This window comes from Phragmites australis, chromosome 7, assembly GCF_958298935.1.
Source record: "Phragmites australis chromosome 7, lpPhrAust1.1, whole genome shotgun sequence".
Classification (NCBI taxonomy): Eukaryota; Viridiplantae; Streptophyta; class Magnoliopsida; order Poales; family Poaceae; genus Phragmites; species Phragmites australis.
This window is the reverse complement of record NC_084927.1, coordinates 34,976,091-35,002,726: the sequence shown is the minus strand read 5'-3', so window position 1 is coordinate 35,002,726 and position 26,636 is coordinate 34,976,091. Positions and strand designations below refer to the sequence as shown.

The 26,636-nt window shown below is 51.8% G+C and overlaps 2 protein-coding genes across 8 annotated transcripts in view; both read right to left on the bottom strand.

Moving 5' to 3' along the window:
• The window catches only part of LOC133925008 (putative disease resistance protein RGA1), a 69,814-nt gene that overhangs the window by 30,211 nt on the left and 12,967 nt on the right, over positions 1-26,636 (bottom strand). The window lies entirely within an intron of this gene.
• LOC133925014 (putative disease resistance protein RGA4) lies at positions 15,732-21,932 on the bottom strand. Of its 5 annotated transcripts, XR_009910885.1 has the most exons (5): positions 21,768-21,932; positions 21,417-21,596; positions 16,053-20,108; positions 15,904-15,973; positions 15,732-15,823 (listed from the first exon to the last, which is right to left on the bottom strand). XR_009910885.1 is itself a non-coding variant. In XM_062370816.1 (3 exons), the coding sequence occupies exons 1-3, from the start codon at positions 21,925-21,927 to the stop codon at positions 16,120-16,122; spliced, it is 4,329 nt and encodes a 1,442-aa protein (XP_062226800.1). In that variant the 5' UTR covers positions 21,928-21,932; the 3' UTR covers positions 15,732-16,119. The 5 variants fall into 5 exon arrangements, 1 of the variants encoding a protein (XP_062226800.1); XR_009910884.1 differs by having other exon boundaries at positions 15,904-20,108; XR_009910883.1 differs by having other exon boundaries at positions 15,732-15,973.

Genomic DNA, 26,636 nt, shown 5'->3' with positions numbered 1-26,636 from the left:
CAGGGTGGGCGCACCGGGCACCTCTGTGGCTGCCCGGTGGGTCCTCTTAATGGCGCCGGAGGACATCCACAGTGGCGGCTGGTCGGATGCGTGCCGCATTTTTCCACCGCCCCTGTCACTTCACCAAGACGGAATGATGACGCCTTTCTCCGTGGCACCTTGGCACTCGCGCCCCCTCTTTCCCATTCAGGATAAGTCAAGGTCGGCGCGCCTATAAAAGGAAAGGATGGAGAACACATAAAGACAGACCCCCCGACACCCCATGAAGAAAGGCGCAACACGGAAAAGTTCACAGGCAAAAGATACGTAAGGTACACACGAAGAACATAAAAAACAAGCTCGAGCAAAGCCAGAACACGGGAGCCTCAAGCTCTCTGTAGATAGCACACCCTTGTAACCAGATACATCCTTGAAGAATTCCCTTCAAGGAAAGATATAGCACTCACACAGGAGTAGGGTGTTACGCCCCCGTGCGGCCCGAACCTGTCAAAACCCCGGTGCATCCATCTTTTTTGCACTAGGTCGATCATCCCCCACCACCAGCCACTGCATTTTATTTCCATTTCCATTTATTTCCCAGACGAGCTCGTTCAGGATCATCCCCCCGGCCGAATCTTTAAAAAGGGGTCTCTCGGGATCCCTGCGACAGGAGTTCATCCTCCGACAGCTGGCGCGCCAGGTAGGGGGGAGTATCCCTGGATTTGTTTGTTTGCTTTTTTCCACAGGAAAAGATGGCTGGTGGGCACCGTCTTCAGCGTTCCGGCTCCACTTCCAGTGACGCAGTGCTACCCGACGCCCGGGAGAGCCCAGTCGCTGCTACGTTCCAGCAGCAGCCGCCATCCACGTGCACGGTTTTTCCCGTTCAAGGGGATCAAGGCGCTGGGCCCATCAGGGCCGCCGCCGCCGCTGCCGATGCACTTTCCGACCCCCAGCAGGAGGTCAGGACCCCGGCCACTAGGTCCGCCTCTGGACCGCGTCGGGTGCCACCTCGGCGCAGGCTCGTATTCAGCGAGGCCGGCCCAGGGAGCGAGCTGCTTGCAGCGCATGCTCTCCTCAGGCACCCGCCCGTTCAGGCCACGCCGAACACTCCGGAAGGCTGGTGGATCCAAGATGTCGTCGCTTTGGTTGGCACTGCCCGTCGCCAGGTGCAGGCCGGGAGTCCTCGCACCACCTCTCAGCGTGGTGCCGCCAGAGCCGGCTCCTCAACGGGCAACGTCCGCACGGGCCGAGGGGCCTCCATGCTGTTATCGTCGCTTTCCGGCAGAGCGTCCGCGATGAGCGGATGCTCGAAAAGCTAGGTACGCACGAGATCGAGACCACTGCGGAACTCTTCGCACTGGCCGATAAGTGCGCCAAGGCTGCGGAGGCCAGGGCGTGGCATGCTCCTCGCCCCTCCTCCAACCAGCCCAGTTCTTCCCACTCCGAAAAGCGGGAAAAGAAGAAGAGAAGGAAGCGCGAGGCCGCTCCCGTTGAACCGACCCAGGTCCCCGCTCATAGGGCGCCGCAAGAGCCCGACCGCCGGCAAGAGCGCCGGCCGGGCGTCGACCGACGTCCCGCAAGGGCCCCTGCTAGGTCTCCTCCTCGGGCCCCCGTGCCCACGAGGGCCCCGGCACCAGCTAGGGCATCGGCTCCCGCAAGAGCCCCGGCCCCCGGCCGAGCTCCTGCTCCAGCGAGGGCCCCCGCTTCCGCGGGGCCCGAGCCAGGTAAATGGTGTCCCATACACCAGACCAGATGGCACGACCTCACGGAGTGTCGTACGGTCAAAGGACTCGTGGAGCAGCGCCAGAGGGAGCGCGACGAGTCCCGCGGAGGAGGCGATGCTGAGGTCGCCCCCGACAACATCGAGCTCGGCTTCCAGGAGCCCGAGCACGCCGTCGCCTTCATCGATGGAGGCGCCTACACGCCTTGCTCGCGCCGTGGCATCAAGGTCATGCGACGCGAGGTGTGCTCAGCAACCCCGAGCGAGGAGGCCGCAAGGCCCCTGAGGTGGTCGGATGCTCCGATCACGTTCAACATGGTTGATCACCCCGCCAGTACTGCAGCCGTGGGGTGACTACCTCTGGTAGTATCTCCCACTATCTGCAATGTTAAGGTCGGCAGAGTGCTGATCGACGGTGGTGCCGGCCTCAACCTCCTCTCTAAGGAGGCTTTTGAGAAGCTGCAGGTGTCCTCCAGGCGCCTAAAGCCATCGCTCCCCTTCTGCGGGGTGACCCCCGGGCACTCCCTGCCTCTCGGGCAGGTCGAGTTGCCCGTGACGTTCGGGAGCCGGGACAACTTCCGCACGGAGTGCGTCCTCTTCGACGTCGCGGAGCTCCCTCTCCCCTACAACGCCATCCTCGGGCGTCCGGCGCTCGCCAAGTTTATGATGGCCGTGCATTATGCATATCTCACGGTTAAGATGCCAGGCCCCGCAGGCCCCATCTCCGTGATCGCCGACTCCGGCGGCGCCGTCTCCTGCGCAGCGCAGTCATACATGGCTCTGGTCTCAGCGCAGGTCGAGGTCGATGGCTCTACAGGGGGCCCAGGACCCTCTTCATCCAAACCCCGACACGGCGTCGACGCCTCTGTTCCAACGAAGGAGGTCGTGGTGGGCGAAGACGCTACCCAGGTCGTCCGGATCGACGGTGACCTGGGCAGCAAATAGGAAAGCGCGCTCGTCGCCTTCCTCCGGGCTAACGCAGACGTGTTTGCCTGGCAACCGTCTGACATGCCCGGGATCCCTAGGGAGGTGATCGAGCATCACTTGGCGGTGCGTCCGGACGCCCGCCCGGTGAAGCAGAAGGTCCGGCGTCAGGCGCCTGAGCGCCAGGAGTTTATCCGCGAGCAGGTCAGCAAGCTCCTCGACGCCGGATTTATCCGAGAAGTCCTTCACCCCGACTGGCTCGCAAACCCAGTCATCGTCCCGAAGGCCAACGGCAAGCTCCGCATGTGCGTGGACTACACCGACCTAAATAAGGCTTGCCCTAAAGATCCCTTCCCCTTACCTCGCATTGATCAAATTGTAGATGCAACTGCGGGATGCGATCTTTTATGCTTTTTAGATGTAAATTCTGGGTATCACCAGATTCGCATGGCCGTAGGGGACGAGGAAAAAACTGCTTTTACCACTCCGGTGGGGACTTATTGCTACATATCAATGCCTTTTGGCCTGCGCAACGCTGGATCTTCCTTCCAGCGCGCTATTCGTATTACCCTTGACTCGCAGGTTGGCCGCAACGTCGAAGCTTACATCGACGATCTCGTGGTCAAAACCCGAGACCGCGCCACCCTGCTCGAGGACCTTGCCGAGACTTTCAACAGTCTCCGCTCTACCCGCCTCAAACTCAACCCGGAGAAGTGTGTCTTCGGGGTGCCGGCGAGCAAGCTCCTTGGTTTCTTGGTCTCTGGCCGAGGAATCGAGGTCAACCCAGAGAAGATCCGGGCCATCGAGCAGATGCAACCCCCGGCTCGACTCAAGGAGGTCCAGCGTCTCGCCGGCTGCATGGCAGCCCTCGGGCGCTTCATCTCCAAGCTCGGGGAGCGAGGGCTCCCCCTCTTCAAGCTTCTGAAGAAGTCCGGTCGTTTCGACTGGACGCCGGAGGCCGAGCAGGCCTTCCGCGACTTAAAGAAGTACCTCACTTTGCCGCTCGTGCTGGTGGCTCCCTCTCAAGGTGAGCCCCTACTGCTCTACGTTTCGGCCACTCCTCAGGTCGTGAGCATAGTGCTTGTGGTGGAGCGCGACGAGTGTTCAGGGCCGGGTGCTGGGTCCCAGCTCCCAAAGGCCCTCGACCACTCACCTGTTCTCGCGGCTCCCCCTGGGCAAGGGGTCGAGCCCGAGCACACTGCTCCTCCCAGCCAGGGAGTCGAGCCCGAGTGCCCGGCCAGCCCCGACCTGCCGCCAAGCCTGGGGGCTGCAGCAGCCCCCCGGGTGGAGCCGCCGTCCAGGCCCGCCGGGTGCAGCGACCGTTGTACTTCGTCAGTGAAGTCCTCCGGGAAGCCAAGACAAGATATCCCCAGGCTCAGAAGCTGCTCTATGCCGTGCTCGTCGCTTCCCGGAAGTTGCGCCACTACTTCCAGGCGCACAAGGTCTCGGTGGTTACCACGTATCCACTGGGGCCCATTCTCCGGAACCGGGAAGGCACCAGGCGCGTTGTCAAATGGGCAGTAGAACTGGCGGAGTTCGACCTACACTTCGTCAGTCGCCAGGCAACCAAAAGCCAGGCGCTCTCCGACTTCTTGGCAGAGTGGACGCCCGTCCCCTACATCGTCCCAGAAGAGATCTCTGCCTATCCCGGGCACGACGCGCCCGGGTACTGGGTCATGCACTTCGACGGCTCCCTCTCGCTGAAAGGCGCAGGGGCCGGAGTGGTTCTCACCTCCCCAACAGGTGAAGAGCTCCGGTACGTCGTGCAGTTGCAGTTCCGCGCATCCAACAACATGGCGGAGTATGAAGGTCTCATCGCCGGCCTTCGGGCTGCGGTGGGGCTCGGGATTCGTCGCCTCCTGGTCAAACGGGACTCCCAACTGATCGTCAACCAGGTATCCAAGGAGTACCAGTGCACGGATCCTCAAATGGCGGCGTACGTGGCTGCGGTCAGGAAGCTCGAGAGGCGCTTTGATGGCCTGAAGTTGCGGCACATCCCTCGCCGCGACAACACTCTGGCCGATGAGCTCTCCCGCCTGGCCTCCTCACATGCGCGCGTCCCTGCCGGAGTCTTTGAAGAAAGACTCACACGGCCTTCCGTCCTGCCTGCCGAACAGGATGAAGGGGAAACCTCGAACTCAATTCAGGGGACCCCGGCGGTGCCCTCAGTGGGAAGCCCCGTCAGGGCGCCACCGACCGGTGAGTGCGCTGCGCTCGCCGAATGTTCTCAAGATGCCTCGTGGATGTCTGACATCCGAGGGTACTTGAAAGAAAAGTTCCTACCCGGGGATGAGGCGACTGCCGAAAGAGTTGCTCGGCAGTCCAGACGCTATGCCATAGTAGATGGGGATCTCTACCGGCGTAGCGCATGAGGTGTCCTCCTGAAATGCATCTCCCGGGCAGAAGGCGGTGATCTTCTCGCTGAGGTCCACGAGGGCGAGTGCGGTGGCCATTCATCTTTCCGCACGCTGGTCGGGAAGGCCTTCCGGCAAGGTTTCTACTGGCCTACAGCTCTCCAGGATGCTTCCGAGCTGGTTCGGCGCTGCAGGGCGTGCCAGTTCCACGCAAAGCAGATTCACCAGCCAGCTCAGGCTCTTCATACCATTCCCCTGTCATGGCCTTTCGCGGTCTGGGGTTTGGACATTCTGGGTCCATTCCCCCGAGCAATCGGGGACTATGCATACCTATATGTCACCATTGACAAGTTCACCAAGTGGCCGGAGGCGGTCCCAGTCATCAAGGTGACCAAAAACACGACGCTCCAGTTTATCCGCAGTATCACCAGCCGCTTTGGCGTCCCGAACCGGATCATCACCGACAACGGCACCCAGTTCACGAGTGCCCTGTTCGGGGACTATTGCGAAGACCTCAGCATCAAGCTCTGCTTCGCTTCCGTCGCTCATCCTCGGAGTAACGGGCAGGTCGAGCGCACCAACACGGAGATACTGAAGGGCCTCAAAACCCGGACCTATAACGTGCTCGCTAAGCACGGGAAGGGATGGGTGGACGAGCTGCCAGCCGTGCTGTGGGCTAATCGGACTGCGCCAAGCCGCGCCACCGGGGAAACTCCGTTTTTCCTCGTCTACGGCACCGAGGCAGTCCTCCCCTCTGAGCTCACTCTGGGCTCCCCTCGAGTGCATGCGTATTCTGAGGGTGAGCAGAAGCAACAAAGGCGCGACGACGTGGACTACCTGGAAGAGCGCCGGCGACGTGCCGCCGTCTGGGCGACTCGGTACCAGCAGAGTCTGCGGCGTTATCATCTGCGCCATGTCCGGGCCCGATCTCTCGAGGTGGGGGACCTAGTTCTCCGACGCGTCTAGTTGCGCGAAGGAATGAATAAGCTGTCCCCTGTGTGGGAAAGTCCCTTCACCGTGATCACAGTCCCGCGGGCAGGTTCTTTCAGGTTGGCAACAGAGGAAGGACAGCCACTCTCGAACCCGTGGAACATCGAGCATCTCCAACGATTCTACCCGTAGATGGTCGTGCTCGCAGCTCAGGACAACCAGGCCGGGGGCTTCCCCCCACCCAAGTAGTCCGAGGGCTCCACCCCTTGGGTAAGTCGCCGTCGCCCAACCTTGTAAACATTGCACATTCAGTATTTCAATAGGCAATCGCTATGTCGAAATATTTTTCTGGATTTCGTATGTTTAATCTGTCTGGTGAGGTGCTCGGTTGTGCGAGAAAAAGTTCGCTCTCTCATTTTCCCCGCTGATAAAAGAATCACAATCGGTATGCATGCGAGCAGTCACCGCTGACTTACGTCCGGCATGGTAGGCTGTGGTGTTCGGTGTCGTGTCAGGCTCCCGGGCACTACCGAGTTTCGGGGTGCTCTCGGTAATCCAATCGCTCGAGCTGCTCGAGTAGTCTGGAGCTCAGGCCCCCGGAGCGGGCTGTCGGTGCTCGGTCTGGTCTGTCATACCCGGGCACCACCAAACCATAGGACCTCTGGGTTATGCCTCTGTCCGCTCTTGTCCACCGGTTTGGGTATTCAAGAGGTCTCGGGTCGAAAATGAGAGCAGTCTAAAACAAGTACCGCACTAACAGAGCGCACCAGACAAAGAAATTTTATATTCTCTCTTAAGTCACAGGCCGGCAATCAAGAGCAGTTCGACTGCGAGGGCTTCGATGCCCCGGTCTCTGGTCGGCCCCAAGGGTCCTCAGGTGGTCCTACCACTTAGGCATGAGTGGTCGAGATCACCCGACCCCGGGAGCCTCATGTGCCTCTGGGCGCTCGGGCGCTCCGCTGAAAGAACCAAGTCCCCGGGCACTCCGAGCTCGGAAGCACACCCCTCCTGGATCGGTTGGCCGGAAGCCGACAACTGTCCGGTGAGTGGTTATATTTAGGCAAGTCTGCTTTCAGTACATTTATGTTCCCGAGTCATTCTCGGGGGCTCTCGCGCTTTAATCTGTTCGGGGAGGTGATCTCCTCGCGCGCAAAACCCTGTCGTGTGTCTATTTTTTCCTGGAACGACAGAGCGGTTTACAGAAAGGAGTACCGCGCGTACGGTAATGTCTGACCGAAGCCCTTCGTGGTGGTCGTGGTGCTCGGTCTGCTTTTAAGGTCCCCGAGCACTACCGAGTCCTTGGGTGCCCTGGGTAATCCTATCACTCGAGCTGCTCGAGTAGTCCGGAGCTCAGGCCTCGGGGGCGGGCTGTCAGTGCTCGGTCCGGTCCGTCTTAAGCCCGGGCACCACCGGACCACGAGGACTCTTGGTCACATTTTCGCCCGCATGTGTCTCCCGTCTACTAACTGAGTGGTCGCGAAGTGAAAAAGTGTTCACCGGGCACGGCGTGTTCCGTGCTGGATCGATCTATCTCCCGGGCAAGGAAGTTCGTGTCTTTGTTTTTTAACTTAGACGATGCGGACTCGCGGGAGCTCGAGGGCTGACTGCGCCGACAACAGCGATCGGGACAACTTCGTTCTCGGGGATGGGAAGGTCGGGAACGGCCCGACTGAGTACTCCCCGGGACTTCAAGGCAAAACAATAGAAGGGACTTCAAACACTCAGAGAAATTGGAGTTGCGAGCCGAAGGAAAAGCTGCCATTATATTCACAAGGCATGTACAAAGCGTTTTCTAAGGGATCACTCCTATATTTACATTCATCAAGACAACAAAAGAAAGAAACAACTACAAAAGATCTAGTCGGCGGCGGAGGCGTCAGCTGAGTCCTCTGAGTCGTCCCCGGGGGCTAGCGGCGGTGGCACCTCCCGCCTGAAGCCGGCCACCACCACAGCGGCGGTACTCCGGACCGCTTCCCGGGCGGCCTCTCCCTCAACTTCGACCACTCCCTCCCGCGCCGGCTCCAGCGGGAAGTTCGGGTCCCTGCTTCGGTAGCAGGCCAGGACGTGCTCGGCCACTGCATGTGCCAAGCCACGTCCCTCCCGGGCGGCAAGTTCTTGGACCGCCCAGGGCAGGGCCTCAAGGCGCTCGCAGACCTGCTGAAGCCCTAACACTTGTCATGCGGGGCCGTCGCCCTTCTGGTCTTCGACGAGCCGTCCGAGATCGCCCTTCTCTACGGCCTGCCGCATCCGCCGGAGTACATCTTCCAGCATATGCTGCAGGTTGACCCGCGAGACAAAAGCGGTCTCAAGCTTCTCCTTGGCGGCCCGCAGTTGCGCCTCAAGTCCCTGGTCCCCGGCCGGACCAGAAGAACCGCCAACGGCTGCGGGGCCGGCAGCCTGCTTCATCTTGGCCACCATCTCGGATAAGGCACGTTCACGGGCGGTTAGTTCCGCCTCGTGCTTCGCGTTCTCCTCCGCCCTGGTAGCAGCGGCGGCTGCCGCTGCAGCAGCCTCGCCCTCTCGACGACTCAGTTCGCCTTCTCGGCGACTTAGCTCGCCCTCCCGCCGGGCCAGCACGTCCTCCTGCTGGGCCACCGAATCCTCCCGAGCACCGAGATCTGCCGTCGACAGCTCATTATCCACCTCCCGAAGGGAGACGTCCCCCTCCCAGCGGCGGATGTCCTCTCTGATTTTTCGGAGGTCGTCTTCCCACTGCTGGAGGTCGGCGCGCGTCTTCTCGGCCACGCCCTCCCGGCGGGTCAGCTCGGCTTGCCACTCCTCCGCCGCCTACTCCCGAGCTGCGACTGCCGCCTCCCTCTCCTGCGCCTGCCCCATCCTGGCAAGGGCCTCGGCAGCTTGCTGCCTCGACGCCTCAGCCAGGCGGGCGGCATCTTCTCGTTCCCGCGCGGCTTCTGCCCGCGCGGTCTTCAAAATTTCTTGTTCCCGCGTGACTTCCGCATGGGTGTCTTCTAGGAGCTTCTGCTCCCGCGCGGCCACCGCGCGGGCCTCCTCCTGGGCGTCCGTTAGCTGCGCCTTCTCCGACGCCAGGCGGGCGTGCTCGGCCTCGAGCTCCTCCTCCTTGGCGTTCACCGCCGCGCCCAGCCGCCGCCTGGACGCCTTCGATGGCGGCCAGGAAGGGGTCGGCGGGCTGGCCGGGCGCCGGTGGGGCCCAGGCCTCCCCGCAGATTGCCTCCGGGGGGTCCGAGCTCTCTGCAGGGCCCTACACCACCATCCGCCTCGGGCTCTGCCTGCGCGGGGTAGGCTCCGCCGGCGCCGAAGACTCGGACGGCGGCCGTGTTCCCGCATCGGCCGCCCCGTCCGCCGGCCCCAGCAAAATGTCCACCTCCATCGTCATCCGCCCCGGGCTCTCCGCGCCCGGGGTAGGTTCCGCCGGCGCCAAGGATTCGGACGGTTGCTCCGTCCTCCTCTCGGCCGCCGCCTTCGCCTCTCTCCCAGTGGCCGCCACGACAATTGGCGCCTCCGCCGTTCCTGTGCCCGCCACCGTCGATACGGGAGACAGATGAAAAATATCAAAGCTCAGTTCGAGCGAGAAACGCCCAGGAAAGAGCAAGAAAGGAGACTCACCGATACTGCCACTTGGCCGCTGGGAGCCTGAAGTCCGAGTCCGGCGCCGTCGGCCCGGATTCCTCCAGCCGCCTCTTCCGCTGGGGGCTCGGTGGGGCCGCCGCGCGGGTCTCAAATGCCGCTGCGCGGGTCTCAGGTACCGCCGCACAGGTCGCGGGTGCCGGCACAGGCCCCATCTGCACCAGCCGTGGCTCCAGCACCGGGAATGCCGCCGTTGCCATCGGCGACGGTGGAGAATCCGGCACTAGAATCAGAGCTCGGGGACGCTTTCCCCGGTCCCCCGGCGCCACCTCCACAACGGTTTCAGAGGCGCCCTCCTCTCTGGCACGGTGGCTGCTGCCTGCGGCGGCCCCGTCGCCAGCCCGCGCCGAGCTGACAGTGGCCTCCTCGCCAAGTAACTCCTCCAATCTGGGGAGCTCGGAGGCCTCGGGGCTCCGGCTCCTCGGCTGGTCCACAGGCCCCTGGGCGTCGAACTCCGGCAGCTGCGCCATGATTGCCACCCGGTCGGGGTTGGCGCAGAGTGCCATCTCCGGCCACGGAAGTTCCGCCCGGCCCATGTCCTCCGTTCCGGTAATCACCCGCGTCATACCCCTCAACTCCCCCGAGCCCAGATCCCAGCTTGCGCTGATCTGGGTCCGGGTGATATCCTCCGGCCCGGTGTAGAACCAACTCGGCCGGGCCCGCTCTCGCAGAGGCGCCAGCCGACGGCGCAGAAAATCCACCACCACCATGACGGAGGTCAGCCAGGACTCGCGCAGCTCCAGGATGCGCTCCAGCACCAGCTTCAACCTCGCGTCTTCTGGCGGCGGCACCTCCCACGTTGACCTCCGAGGTTCCGCCGCCATCTCTGGCAGTTCGAGGCACTCGTGGGGGTTGACGTCGACGAAGAACCAGTCCCGTCGCCACTCCTCCCACTTGCTGCGCAGTACCTGGGGAATGTAATGATCCCCCAGGCCGTCCCGAAGCTGAAGGTTGCAGCACCCCGCGACGTCCGCCGTGGAGTGCCCCCTCTTCTTCCCCACCGGCCGAAGGACGAAGAAATGGCGAAGCAGTGTCGCCGACGGTGCCACCCCCACGAACATCTCGCAGAGGTGTACGAAGATCGCCAACACCACCACGGAGTTGGGGCTTAGATGCACCAATTGAATGCCGTAGGTCTCCAGCACTTGCAAGAAGAAGGTGGAGAACGGCGGCACCAACCCCGCCGCCACAAAAGATGTGAAGAGGACGATCCGCCCAAGGACGGTCGTCGCCGGCGTTAGGCTCGCCGGCGTCACCACCACAGCACCTGTTTGCCCCTCCGGCACCAGCAGTTTTCTGATCTTGTCCGCCGCCTCCTCGTTCCTCAGACGGGACTCTGGCAAGATGCTGTCCGAAGCCTTGTCCCGGCGTCCTCCTCCAACCCTCGTCATCTCGGCAAGAATGGAAGGTGTTTTGGTGGTGGAAAGAGAGAGAGAAGGAAGAATGCTCCGGTCGCCTGAGAATTTCCTAAGGGCTTCGGAGCACGAAGAAAGCAAGAGCACAAGTGCACAAAAGCGTAAAGAGGGGGAAGGACCGATCCTTTCCCTCTTTTATATCTCAAAGTTCAAAAATTGCCGCCCAAACGGTTCGCTCGGCGAAGCGTCGCCTCAATCGACGCAACCGCCAGGCGAATCTCCCGCCGATCGCGCGATGTCAGCGGCTGCCAGGCGTATTTTCCTCGATCTACGCGGCGACCGGGCGTGCCGCCCGTACGGTCATCATACCCTTCGAAAGTTGTGTGGACACGCGTCCACTCATTTTTCCCGTTGGGACGTACTTGAGGTCTAGGTCCACAAGGGCCACCTCTCGAAAGCCTGCCACATGGCATCTGCGCCAGCCTCGGCCTCGGCCGCGACGAAGGGCCCATCCGCAGTCTCCGTCCCGTCGCCTGCCAATGGGCCCGAGGGCTACTGTTAGTGTATTGGGAACCAGGGGTCCCTGAGTCCCGAGACCGGGCCGGCCATCCGCCACGTGTCACCATCCCATGAGATGCAACCCTGCAGGATAAGAAGAAACTAAGTCCCGGGAGGAGGTGCTCGGGGCCGCAGCCTCTGGTTCCTGAGCACCCCAGTTCCCCGATGATCCGCAGAGTCCAAGTACCGGGAAGGAAGTGCTCGGAAGGGTTCTCACTTACCCCCTAGTACTGTAGTCCCCCGATGATCCGAATAGCCAAGTGCTCGGGAGAGAGTGCTCGGGGCTGCGCGTGGCAGCCCCCGAGGACTCGGTTCCCCGAAGGTCTCCCCCAAGTGCTCGGGAGAGAGTGCTCGGGGCTGCACGTGGTAGCCCCCGAGGACTCGGTTCCCCGAAGGTCTCCCCCAAGTGCTCGGGAGAGAGTGCTCGGGGCTGCACGTGGCAGCCCCCGAGGACTCGGTTCCCCGAAGGTCTCCCCCAAGTGCTCGGGAGAGAGTGCTCGGGGCTGCACGTGGCAGCCCCCGAGGACTCGGTTCCCCGAAGGTTCGCGCAAGATCGTCCGACGACCCGAAGGGTCCCATCGTCGGGGTGTCAGCCAGTCAAAGGCCCAATGCCGCATTTAATAGGCACGCACGGCCTGACATCCTGACATTCTCAGCTGCCCACGCCCTAGTGTCAGACCCTGCCATGCTTTGGCAGGGGGGCGTGGGTCCATTAAATGCACGGGTCCCGTCCCGTTTCATCCGGGTGCCTCGGGATAACGTTGCCAGAATCGAAGCGCTCTGCCTGCCACCCTGCCCTGGTAGAAGAACAAGACATAGTGGGCGCACCGGGCACCTCTGTGGCTGCCCGGTGGGCCCTCTTAATGGCGCCGGAGGACATCCACAGTGGCGGGTGGTCGGATGCGCGCCGCATTTTTCCACTGCCCCTGTCACTTCACCAAGACGGAATGATGACACCTTTCTCCGTGGCATCTTGGCACTCGCGCCACCTCTTTCCCATTCAGGATAAGTCAAGGTCGGCGCGCCTATAAAAAGAAAGGATGGAGAACACATAAAGACAGACCCCCCGACACCCCATGAAGATACGTAAGGTACACACGAAGAACATCAAAAACAAGCTCGAGCAAAGCCAGAACACGGGAGCCTCAAGCTCTCTGTAGACAGCACACCCTTGTAACCAGATACATCCTTGAAGAATTCCCTTCAAGGAAAGATATAGCACTCACACAGGAGTAGAGTGTTACGCCCCCGTGCGGCCCGAACCTGTCAAAACCCCGGTGCATCCATCTTTTTTGCACTATGTCGATCATCCCCCACCACCAGCCACTGCATTTTATTTCCGTTCCCATTTATTTCCCAGACGAGCTCGTTCAGGATCATCCCCCCGGCCGAATCTTTAAAAAGGGGTCTCTCGGGATCCCTGCGACATGAGTTCATCCTCCGACAGCATGTGTATGAGAATTTTATACCCCTAACAACAAGAAGATCAACTTTGCAAGGTGCTAAAAATTTCTGCCCAAAAGACGAACGAAAATCACAAAACAGAGGAGCAAACCGAAACAACAAACAGATCCAATAGAGGGAAACTAGAAGGAGATGAGCGCAAGCAATTTCAAGAAAATGATTTCCATTTCTCAAAGAGATCAACCCTATTTTAAGCAGATTACAAGAAATTTTTGCTCTCAAAAAGTTCTAACCTATTACAAGACTAAGCATCCCTCTTTCTCTCCTCTAAAACTCTAGTACAAGGCTCTCATATAGATGTCCCTCGAACTCAACCAGCGAACCCCCTCTATTTATACCTAGGAAACTTGATATCTAAGTTTTCTTGACTGTTCCCACAATACCTCTCTCTTGTAGTATACTCCTACCTACCACCGGAGGTATTTTGATCTATTTTCTCCTCCATCCATCGGACGACCGAGGTGCCTTCATGACTTATTTTCGCCTCGACGTAAGCTTCGCGATGATGCCATATGCACTCCATCCGCCCGCGATTTTGTGGCTAAACTGGGAAACCGACTCGCACGCTTCTCAAAGCGTGACTCACAGCTGCTTGCTTTGACCTCAAGCAAGTCTTCTGATGTTGACGTGTGTTCTCCGTCTTGCGATCTTGACCACGGGCAAGTCTCTCCCGCTCCCGATTCCTCGGGCCGCTTTGTCACTTGCATCGGCATTCCCTTTGCTTTACTTTGTCAACACGCCGTCTTCATCCTTCACCTCATACTTTGCTTGATCTCCATGTGTGCAACTAGGATCACCCTTGACTTCGTCCGGCCTCCTTGATCGTCCGGCATCAAGCACCCCGCTTAGCCCCGATCACCCACCGTCGACCGCCAAGCTACATCCGACACCTGCACATCAATAGTCAAGCAAACATGTTTCTCGAAACCCATGTGAACTCATCACAAATTAGTCCAAATCAAAATCTCTGCAAAAAGACAGTCGAGGCACAAAATGTGAACACCGGATGTTCTGGGGTGTTCATCCTCTGAACACCGAAGCATCTGGTGAGTGTAACTTCATCTTGCACCGAAAAAAAAAAATCCTCTCTGGAAAATATACTCCGGTGCTCTCTTTTGTTACACCAGACCATCCAGTGCCTTCAACCTCTTCTCTGCGCTGGAAAAACTGCTCTCTGAAAAATATGCTTCGGTGAACCCTCCGGTGTTCAACATGCTCATCACCGGATCATCCAGTGAGCACATCTTCACTGGAACTCAGTTTTGCAACCTCTCTGGAAATCTTTGTCCAGTGAAACCTCCGGTGATCATTCCAGCAAACATCGGACCATCCGATGAGGCTACTGCACCAGACTTCACATTTGCACCATTCTCTGGAAATATTTGTCTGGTGCTAAGCTTCCGGTGTTATCACTTCATCACCGGATCATCCGGCGCACACTTCAAATTTTGGCGCCAAGAATTCTTCTCTGCACGAATGGTCCGGTGCTCACACTGTTACACACCGGACTATCCGGTGAGATAAAAAATCCCTCACACCGGATTGTCCAGTGAGTGAAAATTTCCAACACCGAGCAAACTCCACTTCTTTGCAACTTTGGTTAGACAAGAGCAATCATTGCAGTACATAACTATGTATTTGCAATCACTCATCATAAACGATAAACCTTGGCACATCTCAACTTAGTTTCTCACAAAGGAAGGATGTTGGAATTGGGCCTTCTAACATGGGCAAATAGGCATATCGAATTTGCAGGACTCATATTTTTTTCCCTAATTACTAGAAATCTCGTTCGTTCTCTTATTTGGGTTGCCTTTCGAAGTACCTACCGTCACGGTTCACAAATTCATCGAAAACTGCTCGAAATTCACGGTTTTCGATCGATTCGGTCCATAACGCATTCAGAATGCGATCGCATTTCGGTCCGATTCAAATTCAAAATTAAAAAAAAATCGAAAATTTAATAAAATTTGTCCAGTTTCTACCGAATTTCACCAAATTCATTTCAAAGAATTCACTGGCCACCGCATTTTGATGGCCGAACGAATTCGTGAACCTTGCCTACCGTACATTAATTCAGTGTTCGTGACAACGTCAAATGTCATGAGGGCGTGTTTCTGCATAAAGGTTAATTCAGCGTTTGTGCGACGATCTTGATCGATAATCTGAAGGTATGATATGAGCAAACTGTGAAGTAATAACGTGCAAGATGGCATAATTTGGAGAGAGGTCGCATCATTCGTGTCAGAACGAAGAGAAGCAGTCGTAATCAGCTACGACACAACAGATTGCAGGCCCGCTTGTTCAAATTTATGCACAAATTAGCCGTCTGTTGGCTAGTTCTCCCTGATCTCTGACGGCAGAGAGATACGAGTTCAACCAATCACAACATGGTGCCCTGGTACGTTCATGGCATGTCAGCTGGACTTCCGATCTCCAAACTCCAAAGCGCATTGTTGTAGCTACCATACACATGTGCTAACTACTTCTGAATGCATACCGAAACTACCACTAACCTGTAAGATTCAATGACAATCAAAGGTGCGACATGTTTGAGTTCAAAAGGCCCAGACAACATAATGAACTACTCGTAAGATATAACATCACAAGCACAGGCCACAAAGCTCTCACCACGTGGAAAATCAATCGGCAGTAACAGAATGCGTCGCAGGCTGCATACTCAAATTTATGCACAAACTACTGTCTGCTGGATGCACCATCCTGATTTCTAGCAGAGCGAGATACGAGTTGGCTCAATCCCATCATATTGGTCTCGCCTGTTCATCACATCAGAGGCTGAGAATTGGAGAGTACCTTATTGTAGTTGCAGAGCATTTTGCATGGTTAGCAAGAAAATTTTAGATACGCTTATTTACACCAAATTTTGTTTATGAAAAGCACAATGTATCTTCAGATATATCTCGGCGTCCCTTCTGAAGTCACCGAAATAAGCGATAATCATCCTTTTGAACGAGACAGAGTCTTTTCAGTCTTGTGACAGCAAAACAGTTACCTCGTTGAACATGATAGCACACAAATTTTCTCAACGCCACTGCAGCACTGGTATGTACTTGCTTGAACGCCTGCAAGGAGACTGCGTGCTTTAGCCTCACTGAGGATATGCAGAGCCCGAAGATAATATGATCAACCGTAGAAGCATACCTGCTGCTCAGGTAGAAACGTGTGCTTAACAAGCCACCCAGTAATCAGTTCACGTACCACCCTGTAATCAGTAATCAGTTTTGACCTTTAGCTTGCTTGTTGCTAGCTTTCTGCATTGCTCAGATAGCTCATCGCTGCACCAGCTAACATCCAACTCTTCCAGCGTAGGTGGGAGGCCCATCTGTGGCAGTCTTGAGATACTCTCGCAATTGAAGATCTTCAACCTCTTGAGGGAGGGAAGGCTGTGCAGACCCACAGGAAGATCTGCTAGACTTCGGCAACTCCAAAAATCGAGCTCCTGCAGGGATGTGAGGAGCCGAAGCGCACTCTCTTGCTCATCTGTTAGTTTCGTAACTTGTCTGGACAAAGCGTGCAATTGTAGGCGTTGGAGGGATGTGAGGTGCTTGCAGAATGACTTGGTAAGGAAAGAGTAGTCATCGATCTGAAGCGTTTCCAGTCGAGGGCACAGCTCATAGCCCTGCCTTGACAGATGCTCCAAACATGGAGGTAAACCAGGGCAGCAGCATACTATCAAATACCTGAGACCGCTGAGGGATTGCAAGCCCTCTAGCACGGCGAACGATCCACAATCACCAATCGCCATCTCTTCCAGTGCTGTGCAGGAATCTAGCTGTAGACATCTCAAACTTGGGCTGTTCCATACTTCTAATTTTTTCAGGCAGGTGTGGTTCTCGTCAAAGCGGGGCTGCAGAATTTCTGTGGAATGGTTGATCCTAAGTCTGCCAAGTGAGTGCGGGAGATGCAATCTTCCGGTTCCCTGGTCATTGTTTTCGTCTTTATGCACCAAAGACGATATCAGCCTGGGGCATTCCCAAACTGTTAGCTCCTCAAGGGAGGTGAATCCAGCGAAACCTTTCTTGCTCATCTGAAATGTTAGGTTGCGGCAATCCCATATAGACATCCTCTTGAGAGAAGGGATGAGTTTTGATGGAACACGCAGCAGCCCGTCTGTTGTTGAGCTTGTCATTGCGTCATCTCGATTTGCTGGTGATGAAACCTGTGGAGCTGAGGTGAGATGTGATAAACTACTCTCTTTCCCTTCTATCAATAGCCCTGATATATTCAGATGTTCTAAATGCAACTCCTCTAGGGCCAGCACATGTTTCAGTATCACAGCTAGCCACTTTCCGGTTATTCCACATCTATTAATCTTGAGATGCTTGAGAGATGGGAGGGCAATGAAATTTGCGTCTGCCATGTATTCATGGGTATGCTCTGGCAAAACAACTGAAGAGAAAAGTTTTCTGCAGTACTCTATTTCCAAACTCTTTAAGTTGATGAGTTGCCTGAAACCTTCGAGTGAAATAAACGATAGGTTTGGGCACTGTCCTATTTGCAAACGAGTTAGGGCCCTCAGATTATGGAATGACACAATTTTGTCGTCCAGGTTTGTCAGCCCATCGGAATCCTTATTTAAAGAAATCATTCCAATTATCAATTTTCCGTTGGATGATCCTTCCATTGATGGAAGTGTTGAAACTCTTGCGACGGATAGTTTACAGATGCTACTTGAAGGTGGTAGAGAATTTGGTATCATTAAATGAGGACAATCATGGATGGTAAGCTCTCTAAGATGGGACAACCATGACTTCTTCTCGATTTTGAGTTTCTCGCAGCTCTCGAAGAGAGGAAAGACCTTCAGTTCACTGCATCTCTTAATCTTCAGTATCCTTAAACTAGAGTTCAAGTCCCTCACGAAATTGCAGGAACATCTCTCCAACTTTGGCATTTCAATCAGCACCAGCTCCTTCAGTGAAGGAATCGATGCTTCTGTTACTTTCTGCATATTCCTTAACTTCAGTTTTGTAAGAAACAATAGCCTTCCCAGAGATGGAAGTATTTGCCATTCTCCACAATCCTCGAGATGAAGCGTCTGCAAACAGGAAACTGAAGTACCAAGCCAAGCTGGGGAGGTAGCACCGCTGTACCCAGAAATCTGTAGATGCTTTAGGTTGTGATGTGGTTCAAGACCCTCAAGAACCTCTCTTGCTGTGTCTGCAGAAGGTTCAGAACTTTGGTCATTGTTAATATCATCAATTGGCGAGCTGTCCTTTTCTGTTTCTATGTCCCTAAAAGGTTCAAAGCTTGTGTCACTAGCATATCCATCCTGTGACAAAGTATCCTTCCAAGACAAGTGCAGCTTTTGCAAGTGTTGTTTATCTCTCAGTTTTGCACCATAAGCCTCGGTGCTACTGACATTTTCGAGTTGAAACACACCGAGTTGTACAAGCTTGTTCATGAATTGAAGTTGTGTTATCTCAGAGCAGCTAGAATTTTGATCTGTGAAATTCAGCACATCTTGATGATTGCTCATTTCACCAACACTAGTAACAGAAGAGCGTGCTCCCTTTGTCACAACAAGATACCTCATGCTGACAAGATCATTCATACCATGAACTATAGTTGGGTGTCCAGCATCTAATACTTCAAGATGGTAAAACTTGCTCATAGGTATCGACAAATCTTCACCAATCCATTTGTTCTCAAGTTTCAGGTAGCGAAGATGGGAAAAATTTACCAAATTGCGCAGGAAGGAAACAAAATCAACATAAGTTGCAGAGATTTGCAGCAAACGTAAATTTCCGGCCTCTTTGAACATATTCTGGAAGTCTTCGAAAAAAGAGGGGTCATAATGGCCAATTAACAACAAGGACCTCAGCTTTCTCACAGATTTAATTTGCCACAGTTTTTTTTTAATATTTTCATGAGAAAATGTAGAATCCATAACTATTGATAGATGGCGCACAGTTGGTAAGATTTCTTCACAGTCCCAGCCATATATAGAGCCAAATTCAGCTCTTGAAACCTGCCATGCTAAATCATGCATAAGATCATGCATGACAAAGCATTCCGGAAAATTCCAGTCCCCTTCAATTTTCTGAAAGAAGCCCGAGTCCACCAAATCAGCCAAATAGTCATTCCCTATGTCCTCTAGACTTTTACTGGTACGGCTACCATCCACAAACCCTTGTGAAATCCAAATTCTGACTAAGTCTGCTCCATCAAAGTGATAATCCTTGGGGAACAGACAACAATACCTGAAGCAATGCTGCAAGTGGCCTGGTAGGCAATCGTAGCTCAGCTTTAAAGTAGACATGATGCCTTCACTTTCTTTTAGGGATTTCCATTCTTCACTTTTTCGAATTTTAGTCCAATAAGCAAAGTTAATATCCCTTCTTAATAGTGCACCTACAGTTTTTGCTGCTAATGGGTTCCCCCTCAAATCTTGAGCTAATTGCTTCCCAATGTTGTACAACCTTTGATCTTCATATTGTTGATCACCAAATGCATATGATTCAAATAGTAGCCAGAAATCATCCCCTTCCAAAGCACCCAACATGATTGGTTCAATTGTCCTTGTCATTTCTGCAACAGGCAATTTTCGAGTTGTCACAAGTATCATATTACCCATTGCCTGATTACGTTTCAAAGGAGCTAATAGTTTGTTCCAAGAGTGTTCGTTCATGTCATCCCAGACATCATCCAAGACCATTAGAAGCCTCCTAGATTTCATGTGTTTCTCTAGATCCTCCTGAAGCTTGTTCAAGTTGCTTGTTTCTGCTTGCCTTTGTTTAGAGACACAGTCTAACATCTCCCTTGTCAGCCTAAGTACATTAAAGTTATCAGACACACAAACCCATATCTTGATCTGAAACTGATTTGCAACTATTGGATCATTGTACACAAGCTGGGCCAGAGTTGTCTTCCCAATGCCTCCTATGCCTACAATCGGTAGAACAGTTATGCCATTGGATCTGTTACTTGCCATTAGCTTTAGGATGGATTCCATCTCTGAATGCCTCCCGTACACTTTGGGCTCAACAAGATATGATGATGTTAGACGTGTGTCCTGGGGTGTACTCTGACTCAAACTTGAAGTTACAACGAAGTTCGATACATCTATTTTGAGAGTGCGACTGACATCATGGCCAACATATCGTAGTTTACCAGCAATGAGTTGTATCCTACGAGAAAACTCATACTTGTTTTCAAGGTATGTGTAGGCAGCAGTAGCTGTACCGTCCTTAGTATTGCCTGCAAAGTAAAAGGGAATTTATATCACTGCGTTGAATTCCGGAAAGAAATCCATGTTAACAATGTACCATAGCACAAAAACACTTGACGCGAATAGGATTAACAATTTGGTTAGAGACTGTCCATATTGCTCATTTGAACAACTTTACAAATAGGATTAACAATTTTAGTCCGTGATGGCTGCTTACGATTTTTTTTAGTACAAGTTGGACCATAGTCATCGGGAATGTGGAACCATATCATGTTCCTCGTCCTGGGAACGTCGTCCTCATTTCAGGAACACGGGAAAAATATGGTTCCCATCTTCTCAAAATCTTTCGCAAGTAGCGTACTGCGTTCCTCGATCCCATTCCTCGACCCGGGAATTATGTGACTACGTCGGATGCACACACACATACACACCATACTCATGTCCACACCCACCCACGTGGATGCACCCTATCACACTTCTAAACTAGATTGGAGGTCTAACCTCACGTTGCAGGGGTAGATGGTTTGACCACTGAAATATAAGCACATGTGATTTAATCTCACGTTGCAGGGGTAGATGCTTTGACGATGGAGACCTAAACTCATGCACTATTCCATCCCGTGATCTAATCCCATGAAAATATAAGCACCCGTGCTAAATTTAGGACTAGAACTCGAGTGGGCAGATTCCACCACGAGGACCCCAACCAACCAACCGAGTTGCTCTCTTTGATTATGGCTTCAGGGTTGCGCTGAGTTCATTCCTTGCTATTAGTGATGAAAACGAAATGGGAAATTCCCTTCCTGACCCCTACCATTTTCCTTGTTTCCCTTACTGTTTTCATTTTTTCAGAGCTTACTCGAGATCGGTTCACAACCGGGAACAAGCAGTCAAATGCAGAGGTGATGGAGGCGTTGGATCTGGTGCTAGCATTGTGCATGAGGGATGGCTATGGATGAGGGAGATGGCCTCATGGAGAAGACTAGGGAGATTTGATGCTGCTCTGGCTCTGCTGTTTCGTGGGTATGGATTGGGGTGGTGTGGTGTTTAGATGGGTTACTGAGCTTGGCTAGGATAGTGGGCCGAGTGAGACATGGCCCATTTGTATTCCTTTTCCATGTATATTTGATGTATCCTCTAATTAGTCTAATATAAGTCATCTTCATTGATGTGTCCATTTTTTACCTATTCATTTAGTGTTTTGTTGCATTTAGACTCATATTTGCCTATCATTTATTTGATAATGAATAAAATAATGAGCATTTCTTGTAGAAACTCTTAATCTGACGATATCATGACCGGCATCTCTAGTTTACCAGCAATGTGCTTTATCCTACCAGAAAACTCACTCTTGTTTCCCAGATGCGTGTAGGCAGCAATCTTGTGGTCATCTTCTCTTTTCCTTTTTCTACTCGAGTTGCCCGTGGAGACAAAGTTACCACATTTGTCGATTAAAGTGCTTCCCAATTGTTTAATAATGGAGCTAAACCACCACACGGATGAAGTTGCAGTATTATCTGCGGAGTGAAAGGGTAGATCATTACGTCATATTCCGAAAAGAAATCCACTGGAATTTATGTTAAAAATGTAAAGCAGTTTGGCCAATCTCACAAAACACTTAAAGCAAACTAAATTCGCAAAGTTCCAAATTTATGACCAAATCGTTGGGACTGGCATGATATACGTACCACTTGTGACCTGTTCTTTGAGGCGGTAGTAGTCGAGCTCGTCCATCACGTCCTCGGCGTCGTACAGCAGCCCCTTGAGATCACTCAGAGACTGAGCCAGCGGCTCGTTCTCGATCTTCCTCCCGTTGGCAGCAGCAAGCACCATCTGGACATACCTCATGGCTGACTTGATGTAACACCCTACTTTACCACTAAATCTAATTATATGAAAACAGAAAATTTTGACAGCATTTCTTCTATAGGACGGTATAACTGACCAAAAGAGATCACAGGCAGACAGTATATGACATAACCGGCATATATATATAGAAACCTTCACGACGCTACCAGCGTCATACCACGACATAAACCAAGCAAACGATAGACCACCAAAACCACCATTTATAACACCGGTTGAGCTATCAACATGGTGATGAGGTAGTGTGTGCAGCTACTAAGATCCATTCCCAAAATGCACGTCAACATCTAAACATACCTGTAAAGAAAGCACGGGTGAGATTCAAAAATCTCAGCAAGTGAAAGGTACTTTAACAAAAAGCTATTTAGCCACAGTTGAATGTGCTAACAATTCTAAATAGAAACTAGTAATGAAACAGACCGCCAACACTAGGAGAAACAATTATGACTAAGCAAGGCCAACGATAACATTAAAAATTTTAACATTTGGTTGGTATAAGCCTTCAGAGCCGCATATATATCTATATACAAGCTAACTAAAGGAAATAAGATTTGATGCGAATGATTCATTGAATTTCATAAAAAGACATAACCATGCACATGATATGCTCTCCTCACCCTTACCCCTCCTCGGGTAACGTAAGGGTGTGCACCGTACCCTAAGAAGACATAACCATGCACATAATATGCTCTCGTCACCCTTACCCCTCCTCGGGTAACGTAAGGGTGTGCACCGTACCCCTCCTCGGGTGACATACGGTACTGTACCGGTACGGTCGCGGCCAGAAGACGGCGACAAACTTCCAATGCATGAGATGTATATGTATGACGTGCTTCAAGCATAACTATCATAACTCCCGGAATATGCTTGAGACTTCGAAATTAAACATTGCATAAAATAATAATGAACAACTGCATAATGGCATATCGTGCTTACTGTACTTCATAAATCAATCATCGAGTAAACTTCTGGAAACGTAAACAACATAGTACCCAGCTCAGAATCAGTCATTCAGATTAGATGAATGCACTGTAATTAAAGAATGTAGGCAACCCAATATTAGGTTAAAGCATAGTCATACAATACATTCACTTGCCTTTACCGACGATGAAGAAAATTCGATCAAGAACGTCCGGAAATAGTACCACCGAGAAATCGCCTTCGAAAGATTGACGACGAATCCGACGAAATCCCGAAATTTCCAACTTTTCCTTTTTTTTTTCTTCTTTTTTTTCCCCTTTTTTCTTTTCTCTTTCCTTTTCTCTTTTTTTTTTCCTTTCTTCCTTCTTTTTCCTGGCTTCTCTCCCGGCCGGCTCTTTTCTTTCTTCTTTCTTCTTTCTTCTTCTCCTTTTCTTTTCTTTTCTCTTCTCCTTTTTTAATTAATTTTTTTTTAAAAAAAAAACAAACGGTCTAAATTTATTGGGCTCGCTACGGGTCTCAAAGTGCCCGGAACGGACATATGAATAGCAAAATGGGTTCGTCTCGATGAGATGAACGCAACCGCGGTCTCCGATCGTCCATACGAGCCTCGGATCAAAAAGTCAAAAAATGCAGTCAAATTCCTTTTATTTTTATTTTTTTTTCCTCCAAACATTTGGTATTACATTCTCCCCTCCTTAAAGGAATTCGTCCCCGAATTCTGCCGCTTCCATAGCAACTATGGAACAGAGATTAAAAATATTTCAAAACTTATGACTCACCAGTCTCAAAGAGCTCAGGATACTTCTTGCGCATTTATTCTTCAAGTTCCCAAGTTGCTTCTCGTTCTGTTTGATTTGTCTAAAGGACTCTCACAAACTGGATAGTCCTTCTCCTCATAACTCGCTCCGAGGAGCCCAGAATACGTATCGGGTGGTACTTTACGGTCAGATCTTTCTGTATCATGATTGATTCCACATCAATTTTATGCTCAGGGTCTCTCAGATATTTTCTTAGCATAGAAACATAGAAGAAATTATGTAATCCACTCATTGAGTCTGGTAACTCAAAACGGTATTCCAAACTGCCTACTCGGTCTGTGATTAGAAAAGGACCAATGTATCTCGGGTTAAGCTTCCCAGAGATACCAAAACGTACAACACCTTTGGTTGGCGACACTCTGTGAAGAACATAGTCACCAACTGTAAATTCTAGGTCTCGTCTCCGGATATCTGCATAGCTCTTCTGTTGACTTTGAGCAGCCAACAGATTCTGACGTATTTGGTATACTTCTCTGAGGTTTGCTGGACCAAATTTGGACCAAGTAGTGATCTCTCTCCGACAGAGTCCCAACACAGAAGGGAAACACACCTTCGGCCATACAGGGCCTCAAAAGGAGCCATCCGAATACTAGCTTAATAGCTATTATTATAAGCAAACTCTGCTAAAACTGGGATACAAATTTGGAATCCCGATCTGAAATGATCGATTTTGGCACACCATGCAACCTCACTATTTCCCTGATATACAAGGGAGCCAAATCATGTGCCGAACTGGTTGTCTTCATTGGAATGAAATGTGTAAATTTTTGTAAGCCTATCCACGACAACCCAAATAGCATCTCTGCCTCGAGGTGAACGAGGCAACCCAACAACAAAGTCCATAGTGATATGTTACCTGTTGGCAGAAACCACAAGCTGCAACATACTTAGCAATATCCACTTTCATCCTTTTCCACCGAAAATTTTGCTTTAGATCTCGATACATTTTGGTTCCCCCCCGGATGAATTGTATAAGGAGTCCGGTGAGCTTTTCTCAATATATCCATTTTCACATCTGTCTTCTGTGGTACACAGAGACGTCCTCTAAAACGTATTGCACCATGCTCATCCACACTAAACTCTTTTGATCCTCCTGCTGAAATTCTCTTTCGAACTTCTAAAAGAAGATGATCATGCTGTTGAGCTTCACGTACACGTTCAGGTATAGCAGATTGGATGATCATTTGAGTTTCTATCTGCACAGTGCCAGCAAAACAAAAAGATATCCCCATCCGATCCAAGTCTGAATATAAAGACATTATTGCTTTAGGTACACCTGTTCTACTAAGGGCGTCAGCAACCACATTTGCCTTTCTGGGATGATACTGAATCGTCAGATCATAGTCTTCGATTAATTCTAACCATCTTCGTTGTCTCAAATTCAGATCTCTTTGAGTGAAAATGTACTTGAGACTCTTATGATAAGTGAAAATATCACATGACTCACCATACAGGTAATGCCTCCAACTCTTCAAGGCAAAAACCACTACAGCCAATTCTAAATTATGAGTGGGATAATTCTGTTCATGAGTTTTCAATTGTCTAGAAGCATATGCAATTACCCGACCTTCTTGCATAAGGACACAGCCAAGTCCAATTCGAGAAACATCAGTGTAAACTATGAAACGCTTACCACTCTCGGGCAAAGCCAAAATAGGAGCGTTCACCAACTTATTCTTTAATGTTTGGAAACTGACCTCACATTCATCAGTCCATACAAATGGGACACACTTCTCGGTAAGTCTAATCATAGGCTTTGCAATAAAAGAAAACCTTGTATAAAATGTCGATACTGGCCAGCGAATCCAAGAAAACCTTGAATCTCTGTTACATTGGATGGTCTTTATCATTCCGTTGCCTTCTCACTTTTACAAGGGAAAACGAATCCAAGAACACACAACATTTCTGTTAATACTATACCAGCCAATTATGAGACACTCTCTTCGACTAGTTCTAAAACCAAGGCATTAGTTGTCTAGAAACATCCTTTTTAGTGGATGCAATCACACCAAAAATATTGTTTGGCTAACTCCACAAACTCAGGCCAAAACCCCCAATAAGAATATAAACCTTCTTCGCTTCAACTTCAACTCTTTCACAGGGAGGATCAATTTAAAACCTTTATGGTTCAGGATTAAAGAAACATCAACACTTCACCTTTTCTACCAACATCACTAACTCCAAAAATACGAGTGCGGGTAAATCTACACAAGAGACAGTCACAACGTTAAGATATAAACCTCCAGTTGGTTATTCTCATCCCGATATATCACCAAGTCTAGAAGGGGTGAACAGGAGATTACAATCACTTGCCTAACTCAATCATTCCAAACATCGGACGACTCATCCTTCATGGTACAAGTTTAGACTTGCACTTTCCAACTTGAATACCAGAACACTTCCATTCAAAAGCAGTTGGACCAATAGATAAATTGTGTTGACCGGTACGTTCAGAAACATGCCAAACTGGCATACTAAAGAACTTCACATCTTGCTCACATTCCCAGGCCAGTCATACTATCGGTAACCACACCACAACTTCTTCAAAGTAGAATTGCATGCAAAGACACATCCTCCTCGAAAGTTGAAAAGACATCAGTTAATCTAGCCGACAAGATAATCACTGCGGAATGCTTATGAAGAGGGTTGAAAATATGACTTCTACAAACTCAACCTTGTTAATCCAACTCCAATTTAGTTTAGAAAACACCATTTGCAACACCAGTTTACCGTCAACGGGTTGAGCGTTAGTATACAATGCTTCTCTCCGGGTCCTTAGAAGGCATACCCTCTCCTAAACAGCAACAAAACTACAAAGATACACCCCAATGGTTCATCCTCTTTCACAACACTCCTTTAAACAGGAGAGCAACCCTTAGCTCCCAAACATAACTTTAATCTCAGCACTTAAATTCTGGAATAAACTCCACTATTTACAATGCTCTTCCCTCA